At 36.6% G+C, this 18,727-nt stretch overlaps 1 protein-coding gene across 1 annotated transcript; it reads right to left on the reverse strand.

Annotated features, from left to right (window-relative positions):
* Window positions 1-403: 403 nt before the first annotated feature.
* Window positions 404-7,490, reverse strand: si:ch211-244b2.4 (uncharacterized protein LOC541512 homolog). Its single transcript, XM_052575994.1, has 10 exons — window positions 7,333-7,490; window positions 6,455-6,588; window positions 6,129-6,312; window positions 4,894-5,044; window positions 4,533-4,668; window positions 4,257-4,368; window positions 4,085-4,166; window positions 3,689-3,797; window positions 609-714; window positions 404-470 (listed from the first exon to the last, which is right to left on the reverse strand). Exons 1-10 carry the CDS (start codon window positions 7,364-7,366, stop codon window positions 415-417), a joined length of 1,104 nt encoding a protein of 367 aa, XP_052431954.1. The 5' UTR covers window positions 7,367-7,490; the 3' UTR covers window positions 404-414.
* Between the last annotated feature and the right edge of the window lie 11,237 nt (window positions 7,491-18,727).

Below are 18,727 nucleotides of genomic sequence, written 5' to 3' on the forward strand. Positions count from 1 at the left end.
CAAAAGGCACTTAGAATAAATTCTAGCAAAATGTTTCAGTGTATTGTTCAGGCACATTGGTTAGTAAGAGTAATTATAGAATAACCAAAAATGATAGCAGTATGTCAATCTTTAAGATAAACAGAAAGCAAAAAAATATGCTTTGTGTTGTTTTAGGCACATTTCATTTGTCTTCAAGTTGATGTGGGGAGCAGCATTTAAAGTTATTCATATTAACTTAACATCTGTCAAAATACCTGAATAAAGACTTTGAATTTCCATTTTCCACAGGCAGTTTACCAAAGAAGGCAATAATTCTGGATAAAACATTCAAAATCACAATCACTAACATTCATATCTTTTGTTTACTTCCACCCCAGATTTGACTCTTATTTGCTTGTTTGGGTCTTGCCTATCAGGCAACACCTTCTGCTTCTACACGCGCCTGATCTTGCGTTCAGCCTTTGTTTTCTGGTTAACTTGACTCATCTCTGAATGGAAAGAAAGAGAGAAAACAGCATTGTGCATTTTAAAGTTTGATTCAAGAAAAACCCAAAGATCATGTGGCACCATATTAGAGAAAAAAATTGAGAAGTTTTGCAATCCTTCAAATGTTTTTGCGGACATACTTGCAAAATCCAGAGTGTAACTATCGCCGTTCACAGTGAAATTCATCTTTGTTTGGTTTTGTTGGAAACAACTCTCAATGTCAGCACTTGAGACTGAACAACCACCCTGTTGAAAAACAATATCAAGATCAGTGTCAATTACTTTAATCTCTCTGTGGCCATAAATACAGTAATCAGTGTCATCAATTAAGGGATTATGTACATTTAGTCCATAATTATCGCTTACTATACCCTTACAGAGTGATCAGGGCTGGTATTGTATACCTGTATAACCCCTGAAGGGCTTTATATTGCAGTTTTTACTTTTGAATGTACACAATATCCCTCTTGTTACATTGCTATCAAATATTACATGGTCGTGATGAAAAACTTGTTAAAATTTCCATATAAACCATTTTTTAAAATGTAATATTACTTTTCAGCTGGGAACTAAACACAAGATTGGTCCCAGCGTTATTTTATATTACTGAGATACTATAATATTAACATCTTTAATAATATTTAAAATAAACTTTTATTTTTTATTTTCATTTTAAAGTTTTTGTAATATTGTTGTGTTTTATGTTTTTTTAATGTCAGGTTTAGTTAAGTTAAACTAAATGAAAAGAACTCTCTGAAGATTTTAGTATGGTGATGGATATGGCAATGCTAATGTATTTGGTCTTGACGGAATAGATCTACTACGCTGCTGCTGTTGGTTTTGCTGTATTTGTAGATTATTGCTGCTTCTGCTGCAAGCAAGTAAAGGAAATTGTTACTGCCAGTACATAAGTCAATATGGTGCTGTGAGTATAAATCATACAAATAGCATATAAAATAACATGTAGCAGATCTAGACAGGTGGAGCTGGGGAAGGTGAGGGGGTTTCAGAGGAACTCTGAAAGTGCGCTATAATCCTCAAGCGAATGCTAATCAGCCATTTAAAAAGTCATGGCCTAAAGAGAGTTTGACTCCTAACCTAACCATGACTTTAAAACCGAGGTACGTACCGAACCCCGTTACACCCCTAATATATATATATATATATATATATATATATATATATATATATATATACAGTTTTGTTCAAAATAATAGCAGTACAATGTGACTAACCAGAATAATCAAGGTTTTTAGTATATTTTTTATTGCTACGTGGCAAACAAGTTACCAGTAGGTTCAGTAGATTGTCAGAAAACAAACAAGACCCAGCATTCATGATATGCACGCTCTTAAGGCTGTGCAATTGGGCAATTAGTTGAAAGGGGTGTGTTCAAAAAAATAGCAGTGTCTACCTTTGACTGTACGAACTCAAAACTATTTTGTACAAACATTTTTTTTTCTGGGATTTAGCAATCCTGTGAATCACTTAACTAATATTTAGTTGTATGACCACAGTTTTTTAAAACTGCTTGACATCTGTGTGGCATGGAGTCAACCAACTTGTGGCACCTCTCAGCTGTTATTCCACTCCATGATTCTTTAACAACATTCCACAATTCATTCACATTTCTTGGTTTTGCTTCAGAAACAGCATTTTTGATATCACCCCACAAGTTCTCAATTGGATTAAGGTCTGGAGATTGGGCTGGCCACTCCATAACATTAATTTTGTTGGTTTGGAACCAAGACTTTGCCCGTTTACTAGTGTGTTTTGGGTCATTGTCTTGTTGAAACAACCATTTCAAGGGCATGTCCTCTTCAGCATAGGGCAACATGACCTCTTCAAGTATTTTAACATATGCAAACTGATCCATGATCCCTGGTATGCGATAAATAGGCCCAACACCATAGTAGGAGAAACATGCCCATATCATGATGCTTGCACCTCCATGCTTCACTGTCTTCACTGTGTACTGTGGCTTGAATTCAGAGTTTGGGGGTCGTCTCACAAACTGCCTGTGGCCCTTGGACCCAAAAAGAACAATTTTACTCTCATCAGTCCACAAAATGTTCCTCCATTTCTCTTTAGGCCAGTTGATGTGTTCTTTGGCAAATTGTAACCTCTTCTGCACATGCCTTTTTTTTAACAGAGGGACTTTGCGGGGGATTCTTGAAAATAGATTAGCTTCACACAGACGTCTTCTAACTGTCACAGTACTTACAGGTAACTCCAGACTGTCTTTGATCATCCTGGAGGTGATCATTGGCTGAGCCTTTGCCATTCTGGTTATTCTTCTATCCATTTTGATGGTTGTCTTCCGTTTTCTTCCACGTCTCTCTGGTTTTGCTCTCCATTTTAAGGCATTGGAGATCATTTTAGCTGAACAGCCTATCATTTTTTGCACCTCTTTATAGGTTTTCCCCTCTCTAATCAACTTTTTAATCAAAGTACGCTGTTCTTCTGAACAATGTCTTGAACGACCCATTTTCCTCAGCTTTCAAATGCATGTTCAACAAGTGTTGGCTTGATCCTTAAATAGGGGCCACCTGATTCACACCTGTTTCTTCACAAAATTGATGACCTCAGTGATTGAATGCCACACTGCTATTTTTTTGAACACACCCCTTTCAACTAATTCAACTAATTGCCCAATTGCACAGCCTTAAGAGCGTGCATATCATGAATGCTGGGTCTCATTTGTTTTCTGAGAATCTACTGAACCTACTGGTAACTTGTTTGCCACGTAGCAATAAAAAAATATGCGAAAAACCTTGATTATTCTGGTTAGTCACATTGTACTGCTATTATTTTGAACAATACTGTATATATATATATATATATATATTTTTTTTTTTGTGGTTTTAATTTTAGTTGTAATCCTGCTTGGTCCAGCTGGGAGAACATCTTAAACCAGCTGCTCAAAAAAAAAAAAAAAGATAATAATAATACTTAAATTATTGTTTCTAATTTGCTGTTTTTAGTATCACTAAAATAGCCCTGTTATGTTTCTATCAACAACGATCAAAAACATTGTTCATTTTGACAGTCATTATATAAAATAAGATTAAAAGCAACTATTCAAGACAGCCGTTATTATTTGAAATGAATTGTTGAAATGAATTGATAGACATAATAATATACTTTCAAAGTCCTCATTAGCATGTAGAAAAAAGCCTTGTGCATTTGTTAAAAAAAGAAATAAGAAAAAATGCTTTACCGGTTTGTGGAAGGTGTACCACTGACTTTTCCCTTTAAACTGCCACTCTGGAGCTTTATTTGATGAAGGGCTGAACATGTTTTTTAACTGGGAGGTTATTCCACGTAATCTGTTCAGTGAGCACAATACGCTGTTAGTAGTGTTGGTTATGTTTTACACAATAATGCAAGTATTGGATTTATTTATTTTCAAAATGTTATGACATTTTTTAATAAAACAATATTAAACGAAAAAAACAACAATAAAGAAAGAGACCTAAGTCTATTTATCTAGGAGTGACAAAATGATGAAAAGTGGGCATTATACGACTAGCACTTTTTATTAACCTACATTAGATTTGATATTCATAAGGCAAGAGGGAAACAAGAATCAGTTGAGTAATCTCTTCATATTTACCCAGCGTTTTGAGGCGGTTCATATTTAGGGCGGCGTCTAACCCGCCTCTTACGGCCTGTAGATAGATTACTCTGACGCATTTCTGGGAACACAAACACGTTTATGAATGTGACCTTTCCTGTTTTTGGAAAGGTATTTCAAGGAAACAGATTTGGGAGAATACAAAACAAACCTTTAAAGCCAATCTCATACTGGGTAGAGTCGACGGTGAAGTTTACTGAGCCACGGCGGTTCTTCTGATACTCCTTCTCCAGTTCTGAGCTTTGAATTGGGCTGGCTTTGCCCTATAGACACATGTACTATTAATAGATAGTCATTAAATATAATCTGGTTCTTGTTTGTAATCAAACTCATTTATACTAAATACTACTTAGAATAGAATCGTAAACCGTAAGATACAGATTCCTCCTTGATATGTGATAAAAGCAGGCCATCATGTAAAACTCACCTTCTCTCCATACTGATACCAGCAGTGGTCACCTCTGTAATACCACAGCCATTCTGTATCTTTTGCGCTCATGCGCCGCACTTTAATATTTGTTTTCTTAAGAACTCTCATTTTAGTGAAATCAATAGAAATAACCCTATAATGCGAATGAGAAAGAGAAAACCATGTCAAATAATTCCTTAAAAATGATATATACTATATAGCTGCACAGAATAACAGGGGTTGTGTTTTATGGTATAGGGTAGAGGAACGGAATGTGGGGGGAAAAATAATGATGGCATTTTAATTTGGGGTGACTAATTTATCTTTAAACAATCTTTTAATCTGGTACACTCAAGTAAATAATAGAAATTGCACATACCCAGCTTGGGTGTTAAAGATCTTGATTCCTTTGGTGTTGGGGAGTGAATACTGGGCTTCTAGAATGTGATCATTGGAAATGTTCTTCCAGCCCTTTCCAATATTCAACTGCCATTTGTAGGGCCCATCAAATTCTTCATCAATCTCTGTTTCTGATTTTAAAAAAAATTATAAAATGATTAGTGAAGCAGACTAACTGATTAAACAATCGAACATACAATGTGCAATTGTTACGTTAATGAACATTTGTTTCCTTATTTGGTCACCTTCCTTTTCTTGTTTTGGTTAATTAATTATTCCCCACCTGTCTCCAGTTCCCTCATTACCTCCTGTGTGTTTAAATACCCGGTCTGTTCAGTTCTACCTTGTCCGTGATTGTATTAACACTTCTGTCTATGTTAATGCTGTTATTTGTATTGTATCCTAACCTAATGTCAGTAAACTCCTCTTTTGATCCCGATTCTCCTCAAGCTCTTTGTCTTTCGTTTAGCACTACCCAATTTGTAACAGCAATGCAATGCAAAAGTGTGAAATATGAGTGATTGTATTTGATTACTAATACAATACTGAAATATTATTGGCTGTGCTGTATATATAATATTAAGTGTTGGTATTGCTAACTTAAACTGTTTTTTTTTTCACAATGTACTAGCTTTACTGTTAATTTAAATAAAACTGAAAAAATGAAAACAGTTAGATGGAAAAACGTTTAAAAAAAAAGAAAAGAAAAAGAAAACCCTGTCAATTAATGATGATAAGATTTAGAAATGCTTCCTTGCCAGATAACCCGTTACTTGTTTTTTTTTAGCAATGATTCATAAAAAAAGACAATGAAATAGATTTTTGGTCTTTGATGTAAAATGAAACATTATATTATATTATATTATATTATATTATATTATATTATATTATATTATACTATATTATATTATATTATATTATATACAACAGTTCATTTTAGCAATCAGTTCAGTCTTGGAATGAGAGTCATTAATTAGGATAACATGGAGTGTTTTGTAAGGCTAAGAAAAACATTGCTCTAAAATAATTACATGTGGGTGTAATTACTAGATATATCAATTATATTACATATGGAATTGTTTTTACATTAGTTTAAGTCTGTTTTGCATAAGATACTTTGACTTTTTTTGAATGAGAATTGTTGATACAGTACACTTTTAATCAATATATATATAATATATATCAGTATACTTTTACACACATGTACACACATACCTGCAGATGAGGGCTTGCTTCTTCTTCTGCCTTGTCTTGCTGATGAACTCTGAACGTTGTGGTTGAGACGACACCCGGCACCAAACCTGCACGAATCCTTCAGGAAGTCACTGCAGATGTGCTCATTCCTGCACTTGTCTCCATAACGGCAGTGACTGCGATTGTAATACTTACAGACCCTCCGCTTGAACACAAAGCATCATAAGTGATTAAGATGTATTCATCTATGAAGCTCCAGCTGCATTCACATTCATTTATATGTCTCTTACTAATCATCGCTTTTTACTAGTCATCTGCTTTCGCTTGAAAAGTCTTCAGAGATGTACCTTGCTAGATGTTTGTGGATCTTCTTCATTGTCAGATCCAGAGCCAGACTCAGAATCGCTGGCTGCCTCAGAATCTGTGTCACTGTCACTGTATTCTGCGCAACTTTCACTAGACTGTAGGTTGCTGCCTTCATCTAGGAAGAAAGAAGTCCTCTTTATTATTATAAGAACACTTTTAATCAATATACAATTTAAAGAAAATTATTTAGAGAGCTTGACAATGTCACACAGTAAGGGCTACATCACTTTTTTGTTATATTTGTATACGTTCCTTTACTTAAATGTAATATGTCTTTATATAATAAAAATAATTTGTTGGTTAATATACCAATTCAGTCATTTGTCATAATGTACCTGAGAATGGGACATTGCTTAAATATGAATGGACTTTTTAAATATTATAGCCTATTGACTATTATGTCATATTTGTGTGCATAAAAACAGTAGCCAGTAGCAACAGTAGCCCTAAAGTTAGTTAAACCCTTAAATAAGGCCTAAATAATTTTAACTAAGGGTGGAGTAACTTTAAAGAGGTTTATTACAAGTGGGCGCTGGTTCACTGTTGTTTTTCACAGTACAGATTTTGACTTTCCAAAAGTAAATACAGCCATGAGAAATTTCAACTAGAGTAAAACGTATGACAAGCGGCCTCTACTTGCTTTAGAAAAATAACATTTCGAAATGAGAATGACATAAAAATGAGAAAGTGTTAACCGAGACCCCAGAAAAGCGGTAAGATAACCGAGACTGAAGACCGCTGAAAAGACTAACTTTAGGTTTAACTTCTCTTGGCTAAGAAAGCCTATAGACATCTTACATTAGGCTATGTGATTTATTTTGTTTATCTGGTATCGGAAAATAGCCTGTATGAAACTCACCTGAATCCTCTTGATAGTTCGAAGCCATTTTCATTAATGAAGGAAGACCTTTTTTCTTTCAGTTTCATTTTCTCTTAAACATAGCCTAACTGCATATGCTCGTGTGTACCACGCAGGCTATCTAGCAAGTTTTTTTTTTCTTTTTTTCTTTTCGTTTTGCGAATTAGTATATTATTGCAAAAAGTCCACAATAATCTTAACTAATAATAATAATAATAATAATAATACATATGTTTTTATGTAGCCTAGTCATTTAAGCACTGGCGCCATCAGTGGGCAGCACCCGTAAATGTTATCGCATTTCTAAACGTGTGTGTGTGTGTGTGTGTGCTCTTATAAGAAAATATCTTAAATAAATTTGAATGTAAGAGATACATTTATGTAATTGTTTTTTTTTTTTTTTAAATATGTTTTATAACATGAATAACGTTTTCTGTAAAACAAAATGCTAACTCTCAAAGCATAGGCCTACAGACCCTACTGTACGTTTACTGTGTAATGACACTTTAATTGAAAGTAGGCTATTACAGCCCATTAAAGGCCTATGAGAGGCGGTGACACTTTTACATTGTATTGTTTGACTGATTCAAAATTACATGATAAAACCTGTACTTAAACATTTTAGTTACACTGTAAACCCTAATAAGTTGAGACTACTCAAATGATTTGAGGAAAGTGGTTGCGTAAGTAAAATTGAGTAATGGCAAAATTGACAACTCAATTCAATTGAGTTGACCTAATGTTGGTCTCTTCATTGAATTAACTTAAATGTTCAAGTACAGATAACTTAAAAAGGCAAACAGACTTAACTTAAATTTTTGAGTTTTATATGGTTTACTTGTTTTAATGATTTAATACAAATATTGTTTTTCCATTAACAGCTTTATTTGGTTTATACATATACATTAATTTAAGAAACATTACTAATATCAAGCTCATATTTTTAAGTCACATTTAGACACTTGAACAGCACTTAAGCTCACATTTTTAGAAAACAGTAGCTCATATTTTTAACAGCAAGCTGCATTTTTAAGTCACATTAAAATATTGAGCTCATGTTTAACAGCAAGCTTACATTTTTACAGAACATTACACTCACATAAAAAAAAAAAAAACATTAAGCTCATATTTTTAAGTCTCATTTTCAAAAGACCATGTTTAATGTAAATGTGTTGCAATTAAAAGTGCGCCAAGCAATTTCTCGATTTTAGCCAAACAGCTGGTTTGCCAACGACTGTGTTTTAGGCTGCAGGTCTTTCTGCCCCAAGGAAAGTAGAATCCGCTGAATGAAGTCAAACATGTATCCCAGTGACTTTGGGTAACTCAGGTGCAATGCATATATAAGTCCGAACAGAAGGCACATTGCTTCTTCAGGAAGGTCATGTAGATTGTCCATCACTAATTTTCCCTCGATTATGATTCCAATCGAAGAGGGAGACCCATCTTGTCCCATCTTCAACTATCAAAATCCCCACTGGCACATAAAGAATTGAGCGGTGATCATCGGACATCTAGTGAAAAAACATTAACAAATTAAAATTAATTCACATACATGCAAGCTCATTTACATTTCAAAAAGGTGCAACTTAAAGGGTTAGTTCACCAAAAAAATTAAAATTCTGTTAGTAATTACTCACCCTCACGTTGTTTCAACGCAGTAATACATCAACGGAACACAAATTAAAATATTTTTGATGATCCGAGTTGTCTCACTCCTCCATAGGCTTCTCTGTAATTTAAACTTGCCAGCCCAGAAAGTTTGTAAAGACATGTTAAAATAGTACAAGTGACCACAGTGGCTGAACCAGAAATTTATCAAGCGTAGCGTTACGTTATGTAACAGCGCAGCGCCTCTGGGTTGTACATCAGAACGGAGGCTCATGCTGGTCATGTGTGTGATGCTGGCCAATAGTGAGCCTACGTTCTGACGTACAACCCAGAAGTGCTGCACTGTTAGACTACTTGAACTCACTCAGAGAAACAAAGAGGACAATGTATAGTTGAATAGACGTTATTTTGTTTGTTTTTTTGCGCACAAAAAGTATTCTCATCGCTTGATAAACTTTAGGTTGAGGCACTGTAGTCACTTTGACTATTTTAACAATGTTTTTAACTTTCTGGGCCGGCAAGTTACAATTACAATAGAAACCTATGGAGGAGTGAGACAGCTCTCAGATTTCATCAAAAATATCTTAATTTGTGCTCCGAAGATGAACGAAAGTATTACAGGTTTGGAACAACATGAGGGTGAGTAATTACTGACAGAATTTTCATTTTTTATTACACATTCACACGATGTCTCACATACACTGCATCAATATCAACCTAAAAGGGTTAGTTCACCCAAAATTTAAAATTCTGTCATTAATTACTGAACCTTGTGTTGTTGCACATCTGAAAGACCTACGTTCATCTTCGGAACATATTAAAATATTTTTAATGAAACCCATGAGGTTTCAGTCCCTCCATACTAGAGATCCAATTCAATTACCACTTTCAAGGTCCAAGAAGGTATGAAAGACATCATTAAAGTAATCCATGTGACTCCAGTGGTTTAACCTCAATTTCATGAAGCTACACAAGTAATCTGTGTTTGTGCAAAAAAAAAAAAAAAAAGTACAACTTATAAAAAAATATTATCTCCAATGCACGGTCACGCAATTACGTCTCCTCTCACATGAATACAAAACTCACACGTTGTGGTGCTATATGAGATACTGTCTTGAGCGGGCGTTGCAGATAAACAATTACACTGGTAAATTATGTTTTTTTTGCACAAACATAGCACTCGTTTTGCTTCAGAAAATTGAGGTTAAACCACTGGAGTACAGTAGTACAGAGTACTGCAACAAAGTCTTTCCTATCATCCTTGAAAGTGTAGTTGTGTTGGATGTCAATGGAGGGACATAAAGTTACAGAATATCATTAAAAAAAATATATTGTGTCTTAAAGATGGAATGACACAAGGGTGAGTCAATGAATTACAGAATTTTCATTTTTGAGTGAATTAACCCTTTAGATTGATACAGTGTGTGTGAATGACCGAGATTGTGAATGTGTTAGAGTGTGTATGTGTGAGAGGGTGTCTTTTGGACATTTTCTCCTTGGAACACTTACCAAACACATCTTAAAGAAAGCAGGAGTCATCTCCAAACCAAAGGGGTAGTCCTTTAAGCACCAAAGTTCAGTTTCAGTTGGCTCTGATAGCTTGTGTGAAAAAAATAAAATTTTATTAAATCCAACCACTTGATAATAATACATTATTATAGCCTTTAAACATTTAATCAGAGATCAACTATGAAGTCTATATTGCAGTTTATAAAGAATCAATCTACAATCTTCTAAGATATATCTAGGATAAATTATTGGGACTTCTAACTAACCTTTGTTGCTTCAGAAGGTTCATCAAGAGCTGACCAGCAACTCCCGTTCTGGCTCTGAAAATGTCCAAGAGCCATGTACTATGTTGGTCAAGGGTCTCGTAAAATTCCCTTTTCAAGATCTTACCAGCAATCCTATTAAACTCCACGTAGACCTGAAAAAATTAAGAAGGGGAAAGTTACAACATGCATGCATGGTGTGCTTGATTATTTTTTAAGATAACAAGTTAATTCCAGTCAAAGGTACAAAAATGTGTTAATTAAAAAAAGGTTAATTATTTATTTACTTACATTTAAAAGGATTTTTCATTCATGAATAAAAATTTGCTGTCAATTTACTCACTCTAGCCATCCAAGATGTGGGCAACTTTATTTAGCAGAACATTAAGGGAGATTTTTAGCTGAAACTGTTGTCTTTGGCTATTCATATAATGAAAGTCAACTGTAACCATCCCTTTGATTGTCAAAAAACGTGTACAAGCAAAACAAAATCAATAATTGTGATTCCTGATGATATATTTGTGTCTTATGAAATGAAACGATAAGTCTATGCAAGCAACATTATTTATAACATTATTACCTTTACCTTGTACAAACAGCCCTGAGTGTATTTTCTACAGTCTGGAGTGCGAGTGTAAAGATATATCAAACTTTGGGAATATGTGAAAACTCAATCTTCCCAATTTGAGATCACTCATGTGAACAATCTTACTTTTTTATACAGGTTGCAGCATCAAGGATAGTAGCAAGTACCATTTTGCACATCCTGCTAGTTGTAAATAAACCACACATCAGGGTGCTTGCGCTCCAGGATGTCAGGAGGAGATGGGTCTGTTGTGTTGTTCATCAAAATGATACTTGCTGCTATCCTTAATGTTGCAACCCGTTTAAAAAAGCAAAATTACATTCACATGTGTGATCTCAAATCGGGAAGATTGACAGATTCCCAAAGTTTGATGTACATCTTTACGCTTGTGTTCCAGACTGTAGTAAACAAATTCAGCTTTGTTTGCAGAGGCTGTGAATTAAAGGTAATATATGAGGTTTAGTTTCTTGCATAGACCTATCATTTCATATAATTTCATTCCACATAACTATTCATTAATTAATAATATCTCTGTAAATGTGTCGCAGGCAGGAAAAGGTCTGCGGTTTTTAGTAACATACCGGCCAAAGAAATTCTTATAACGATTAACGTTAGGCATAAGTCAGTATTCACGCGGCAGCCCAATTTTACACCAAATAAAAGAAACGTCCTTTCACAAATTACACAAAGAGACATTTCAGTGTCTGGAAATAGATTTTTCTCGAAGTTCGAGTCGCAATATCACGCTTAACGTTAGGTCTATTGTAAACAACAGTGCTAAGTTAGTCTGTAAAACATTGGCTATGTTTGGAAGTTAGGGGATTTTAACTTAAACGCATTTATACCTTAAGTCCAGTTGTATAAAAAATAAAATAAAACATAGCAGACAATAAAGCAAAATTTACCAGCGTAACGTTACTCCTGTGGCCTCGACTCTTCCCCCTCCTCGTCTGCTTCATAACCACCTGCCTGCTAATGTTACTGTCCCTACAGGAGGAAAACGGGAAATTCAGATGTTCTTACAGAAAGTTGGTAACACGAACGTGTTTATAACTCGAAAAATACTCAAAGGCAACTAAGCAAAATTTAAATATATATTTTTCCATTATTCTACCTACCAGCGTACTCTGGGTCTTTCACGACGACTCTCTTCCCGCCTGCTTTAACGCCTGTCTGGCTGCTTTTGCAGCTGGCCCGCTGCCAGAGTAAAACGGAAAAGTATTTTCAACATGCAAATAATATGACAATAAAACGTATAAGGAAATAAAAAAACAACGTGTGTATATTTATGCGTTGTGTTTAAACCTTTACTTACCTATTTAACTTTAAACTGTATTATTTATTTCTTCTTTCAGGTGTTCCTGCAAATGATTGTGAACCGCAGTCAGTGCTGCGTCCTCAGCAAATTCGAAAAACAATTCCCGCCTTGTGTTATATTGGCCAATCGGCGCTGTTGTCAAGGCAGAATTTCAAGCGCGACCAATCATTTTTAAACAGAGACGTAGCGAATAATTTAAATAAATGGAAATTCTGAGTTAATAACACTTGAAATCTTAATTCAAAAGATTTTTACTGCCAATGAGTAATTTAAACACACCTGTTTAAGTTTTGATGGCAAAACTTGGTGTTATAAGTAATGTGAAGTTATGTTAACTTGATTTCTTTATTAATTACAACATTAGGGTTTACAGTGTAGACTAATATAATCAGACTACTTTTTGATTAGCCTACTTATGACCACCTTATTTATCAAACTGATTTAAATATGATACTATTGTAGTATTAATACAAAAATACAAAGAGAAAGAACATATATTCCATTCGTTGTTGTTAAGAACATGAAGTGCATTAAACATATATGTCAAAGTTCCTGAGGAGACTGCAGGGGTTTAATCAGTTTATAAATAAAACACTTAATAAAAAAGATTAAATACCGTGAACATGCCAGTGTGATTTATAACATATTGCCCAAAAATTTTAGGAGGTAGTCTACTTCAACTAAATATTTTAGGTGAAAGAGGGTCGGCTGTCAAAAAATGGTCGGGAATCCCTGCATTAAGAAATAATGTAAAGAAAAAAAAGGTGTGGTGCGCCTTGCGTTTCAAACCTGAAAAGTGTATGGTGGATTAGGGTAATGTGGGACACTTTTTGCCATTATGACTTGTGCATCATATTTCCATATGAAGCCAAAATTATACATCAAAATATTATATCATTATGAAATCCCCAAGACGTTCCCTATCTAAATCAGAATACATTTTTCAGAAATTGTAATTAAAGGGGAAATGGCAGATATTTTAGTGCTCCTTGTGCCAAATTATTTAAGAATTTGTGGATTTTCTAATGTGGGACAGCTCATGCTCAAATCTGGGACACTCTGTGTTGTCTTTTTTAAACTTCACATTTGCTTCATTAATTTAGTAGGCTTACAGTGTGTTTGTTGTCTTCATAAGTAAAAAAAAATCCTTTATGGAATGTTAATATAATATATATTGTATATTATTTTAAAATAATGTATTATTTTATTATTTACAACAATAATAATAACCCTGTAATGAAGTCAAAAGTGTAAAATTTAATAATGGCAAAATAATTGAATAAACAATTTTTGAAAATATGCTAAATTTTGAACATTGAATGCCTTTAAATTTAAAAAGTATTAAACTTCTTTAAACTTCTACTATTACATTTCTTTCTTTCTTTTTCAAAAGCTTGTGTTAATCTAATTTTAATGGTAAAAACACTGCATAACAGAAGTAAGCTGTCCTGGGCAGTCATGGACTCATCATGATCCAGGATCCCATTGCCCTCTAGTTGCTAAATTGTGAATCTGGATCTTAAAACAAATAATATTGCTGCATTATAAACCCCAAAATTGACAAAATCACATGTATGGCATTTAACCATCACATTTTATCAATTGAATAACATAGTAAATTTTACTGTCCCACATTAGTCAAAACATGCTGTCCCACTTTTAAAATATCCTTTTCTAAAGTGGGACAACAAAGATTTCTTTAAATAGAAAATATTCTTAACACATTTTAAGAATATTATTGCAAAATTTGATTTATAAATTCACGACAAATTTAATTCGATAACAATTTAGAACATTGATTTATTTATAACAGATTTATATCCTTAACATTAATTTAGTCTAAATCATATGTCAATGTCATTTCAGTGAACTTTACAAGAGGTACTTCTTGTTTGTTGATTTTCTCGGCCACATTTCTGCCTGAATTCAACACCCATCACGTTCACTTTAATGTTGTAAAATAAGAGATAAACGCAATAAAGCTTAGGTGTCACACATTAGTCAGTGTCCCACATTACACTAATCCACACTATGTCTGATCCCAGAGAGGTCGATTAACGTGAATGAAGTTACTTCACTGTAATGTTTAATTATCTCTAATGTCTGTTAAACGAGTTTAATATGTATGGCCTATGACAACAATATAACAAGTTCATTGCATGTCTACTTGCCGGTGCATGGTAGATTAAGGTGATCTTGTGTTATTGTCACTATCCAGCAAGATCACCACAGTCACAGAGGTATTACTGTTAGTGTTTTTTTTTTGTTTTTTTTTGAGATTGCAGAAAACAATTAGATTTGTTTTGTTGTTGTTGTTTGTGAATTTTCAAATATTACTGTAGGGTGAAAAAGAACATTAAAGATGGTGGTATTTGTAGACATGTAAAACAAGATTCTGGTGGAGTTTGCAGAAAAAAATTGATTTAGATTTTTTATGAATTTTCAAAATTGTACTATTAAAAAGTACATTTTTTTTCATGATTTTGGCATGGAATTATCAAAAGAATGAAACTGTGAAATAAAATGATTTTTTTTAATTCCCCCTCACTTTATGTTGATTTTCTCCACATAAGCAAGATACACCATACAGTAGCAGGTTGAATGATAACATAATAATAATAATAATAATAATAATTCCTTACATTTATATAGCGCTTTTCTAAGCACTCAAAGCGCTTTACATAGTCAGGAGGTATCTCCTCATCCACCACCAGTGTGCAGCATCCACCTGGATGCTGCGACGGCAGCCATATTGTGCCAGTACGCCCACCACACACCAGCTTATTGGTGGAGAGGAGACAGAGTGATGAAACCAATCAGTAGATATGGGGATTATGTTAGGAGGCCATGATGGTCAAAGGCCAATGGGCGAATTTAGCCAGGATGCCGAGGTCACACCTCTACTCTTTTTGAAAGACATCCGGGGATTTTTACTGACCACAGAGAGTCAGGACCTCGGTTTAACGTTTCATCCGAAGGACGGTGCTTGTTGACAGTATAGTGTCCCCATCACTACACTGGGGTGCTAGGACCCACACAGACCACAGAGTGAGCACCCCCTGCTGGCCTCACTAGCACATCTTCCAGCAGCAACCTAGTTTTCTCAGGAGGTCTCCCATCCAGGTACTGACCAGGCTCAGCCCTGCTTAGCTTCAGTGGGAAACTGGTCTTGGGCTCCAGGGTGATATGGCTGCCGGCAGTTATAACGCTTAAAACATGAATGAATTCCGTCATTCTTAAAAATAATAATAATAATGATTATTTAATAAATCCATGGATCAAACTGATATACAATAATCTTAACTTTAAGTAGAAAGTGTTATGAGCCTGGCTCTTTCTGTCCTTTTCCACCCTCTTCTGGCCACCGGCCTTTTAGTCTTCTCAATCATTCACTCTCCTCTTCCCAGCTGCTCTCTATCTTCTCCTGCTTTACTCTAAGGACACCACACCTGTCCCCTTTTCCCTCTGATTAAGTTTGCTACTTCTCCCCTCTCTTCCTCCTGTCTCTTTGTCAGATTGTTCGTTAACCTCTGTTTAGTCCTGTCCTGTATTGTCGTGGTTTCATCTAGCAACTAGTATTTTTTGCTTTGCTCTTACCAATGTTCTGCTCTGTATCAGCCTGCCACCATCTGTGCCCGAGCTTCCTCATTGAACTCTGCCTAAGTTTGTTTCCAAGACGAATTCTCTGTTGCTGATTACTGGCCTTATTTTTTTGCCTGTTTTCGTTGTGATTTTTTACCAAGAAGATTTCAGTTTTTTTACCCTACCTTTACCCTTGCCTCATTTACCTTTTATTAAAGAATCTATTGACTGTCATTTTGCTTTTGGGTCCTCTCTCACACCATAACAGTAAAATCTGACCAGGATGGACCCAGCGAATGAGACATCCCTTCAAGTTGCTGTCGAGCATCAAGGTGCTTTGCTGGGCAGGCACAAAGAGGAGCTGACTGTAACGAGATGCGTGGTAGTCTTTGGCTGAGCAAGTGTCTGATCTCGCCACGCAGCTGCATCATCTTCGTCATGAGTCCTCCTCATCAGCTCAAATAACCATGTCTCCTGAACCTAGAATTAATAATCCACCTTGTTACTCGGGTGAGCCTACCCAGTGTCGTTCATTTTTGACACAATGTGAAGTAATTTTTTCTCTTCAACCCCCGACTTACGCCAGGGACCAAGCCAAGGTCACCTTTGTGATTTCTCTCCTCAACAAACGCGCTCATCAGTGGGGAGCGGCCAGCTGGGATGCGGAGGCGGACTTTCTGGATCGCTTTTCTCTGTTCAAGGAGGAGATGATTCGGGTGTTCGATCGCTCCGCACAGGGGCCCGAGGCCTCTCGCTTGCTCTCATCTCATCGGCAGGGCAGACGTTCTGCCGCGGATTTCTCTATAGAGTTTCGCACTCTTGCTGCAACCTGCAGCTGGAACGAGCCGGCGCTGATGGCCCGTTTCCTGGAAGGGCTCAACGCAGAGGTCAAGGATGAGATCCTCGCCAGGGAGGTCCCCAGTCTTCTCAATCCACTCATCGACCTCGCCATCCGAGTGGAGAAGCGTTTCCACCTGTGGCAACGGGCGAGGTATACTGAGACTGTTTCTTTCTCTCCACCCCCATCCTCTTCTCCATCTTCTTCAGTTGCAGAAGCTGCTCCAGAATCCATGAAGCTGGGGGGCTTACGTATCTCTCCGGAAGAAAGAGAACGGAGAATTTTGCACCGCCTATGTCTTTACTGTGGTTCCGACAAGCATTTTGTGTTATCGTGACAAGTAAAAGCCAACACTCGCCATTAATGGGGGGGTACTGGCAAACGCTACTCCTCTGGTCCCTTCTCACAAGACCAACACTACCATTCTGGTACATCTGCACTGGCAGGGTTTATCTGTCTCTACCAGCGCCATGATTGACTCTAGGGCAAAGATAAATTTTATCGTCGAAGCCTGGGCCCGCAAGCAAGGTATTACTCTCATTGACCTAGAGAAGGCCACTCCCCTTTTTGCCCTAGATGGTAGTTCGCTTCTCAAGATCTGCCGTGAGACTGTTCCATTGTCACTCAACGTCTCTGGAAACCATCGTGAGACTACTTCCTTTTTGATTTTCAGTTCTCCTTTTTCTCCCATAGTGCTAGGACATCCGTGGTTAGTTCAGGGAAGTCGTGGCCTAATGGTTAGAGTGTTGGACTCCCAATTGAAGGGTTGTGGGTTCTAGTCTCGGGCCGGACGGAATTGTGGGTGGGGGTAGTGCATGAACAGCTCTCTCTCCACCTTCAATACCATGACTTAGGTGCCCTTGAGCAAGGCATCGAACCCCCAACTGCTCCCCGGGCGCCGCAGCATAAATGGCTGCCCACTGCTCCGGGTGTGTGCTCACAGTGTGTGTGTGTGTGTGTGTTCACTGCTCTGTGTGTGTGCATTTCGGATGGGTTAAATGCAGAGCACAAATTCTGAGTATGGGTCACCATACTTGGCTGAATGTCACTTCACTTCAGCATAATCGCCATATTAACTGGGCTAAGGGTACTATTCTGTCATGGAATCTGTCATGTCATGTTAAATGTCTTTTCTCTGCCCTCCCTCCTGTTTCTTCTGTTTCTGTGTTTCAGGAGGAGCCAGGTGATTTGTCTGTGGTGCCGGAGATGTATCTGCGAGCGGTTTTCAGTCGTTCCCGAGCCACTTCTCTCCCTCCCCATCATCCTTATGATTGTAGCATCCATCTCCTTCCCGGTACTACGCCACCACGTGGTAGACTGTATTCTCTGTCAATTCCTGAGTGCAAAGCTCTTGAGAATTATCTCTCAGAGACTCTTAATGCGGGTACCATTGTTCCCTCCTCCTGTTCCCTCCTCCTCTCCTGCCGGCGCAGGTTTCTTCTTTGTGAAAAAGAAGGATAGGTCCTTGCGTCCCTGTATTGATTATCGGGGGCTCAATGACATAACGGTAAAGAATAAATATCCTTTGCCGCTTATGTCATCCGCTTTTGAGATCTTGCAGGGGGCCAAGTTTTTCACAAAGTTAGACCTGCGCAATGCTTACTATTTGGTGCGCATAAAGGAGGGTGACAAGTGGAAGACCGCATTCAATACTCCTCTCAGGCACTTTGAATACCGGGTTCTACCTTTCG

Source organism: Carassius gibelio, chromosome A4 (assembly GCF_023724105.1).
Source record: "Carassius gibelio isolate Cgi1373 ecotype wild population from Czech Republic chromosome A4, carGib1.2-hapl.c, whole genome shotgun sequence".
NCBI lineage: Eukaryota > Metazoa > Chordata > Actinopteri > Cypriniformes > Cyprinidae > Carassius > Carassius gibelio.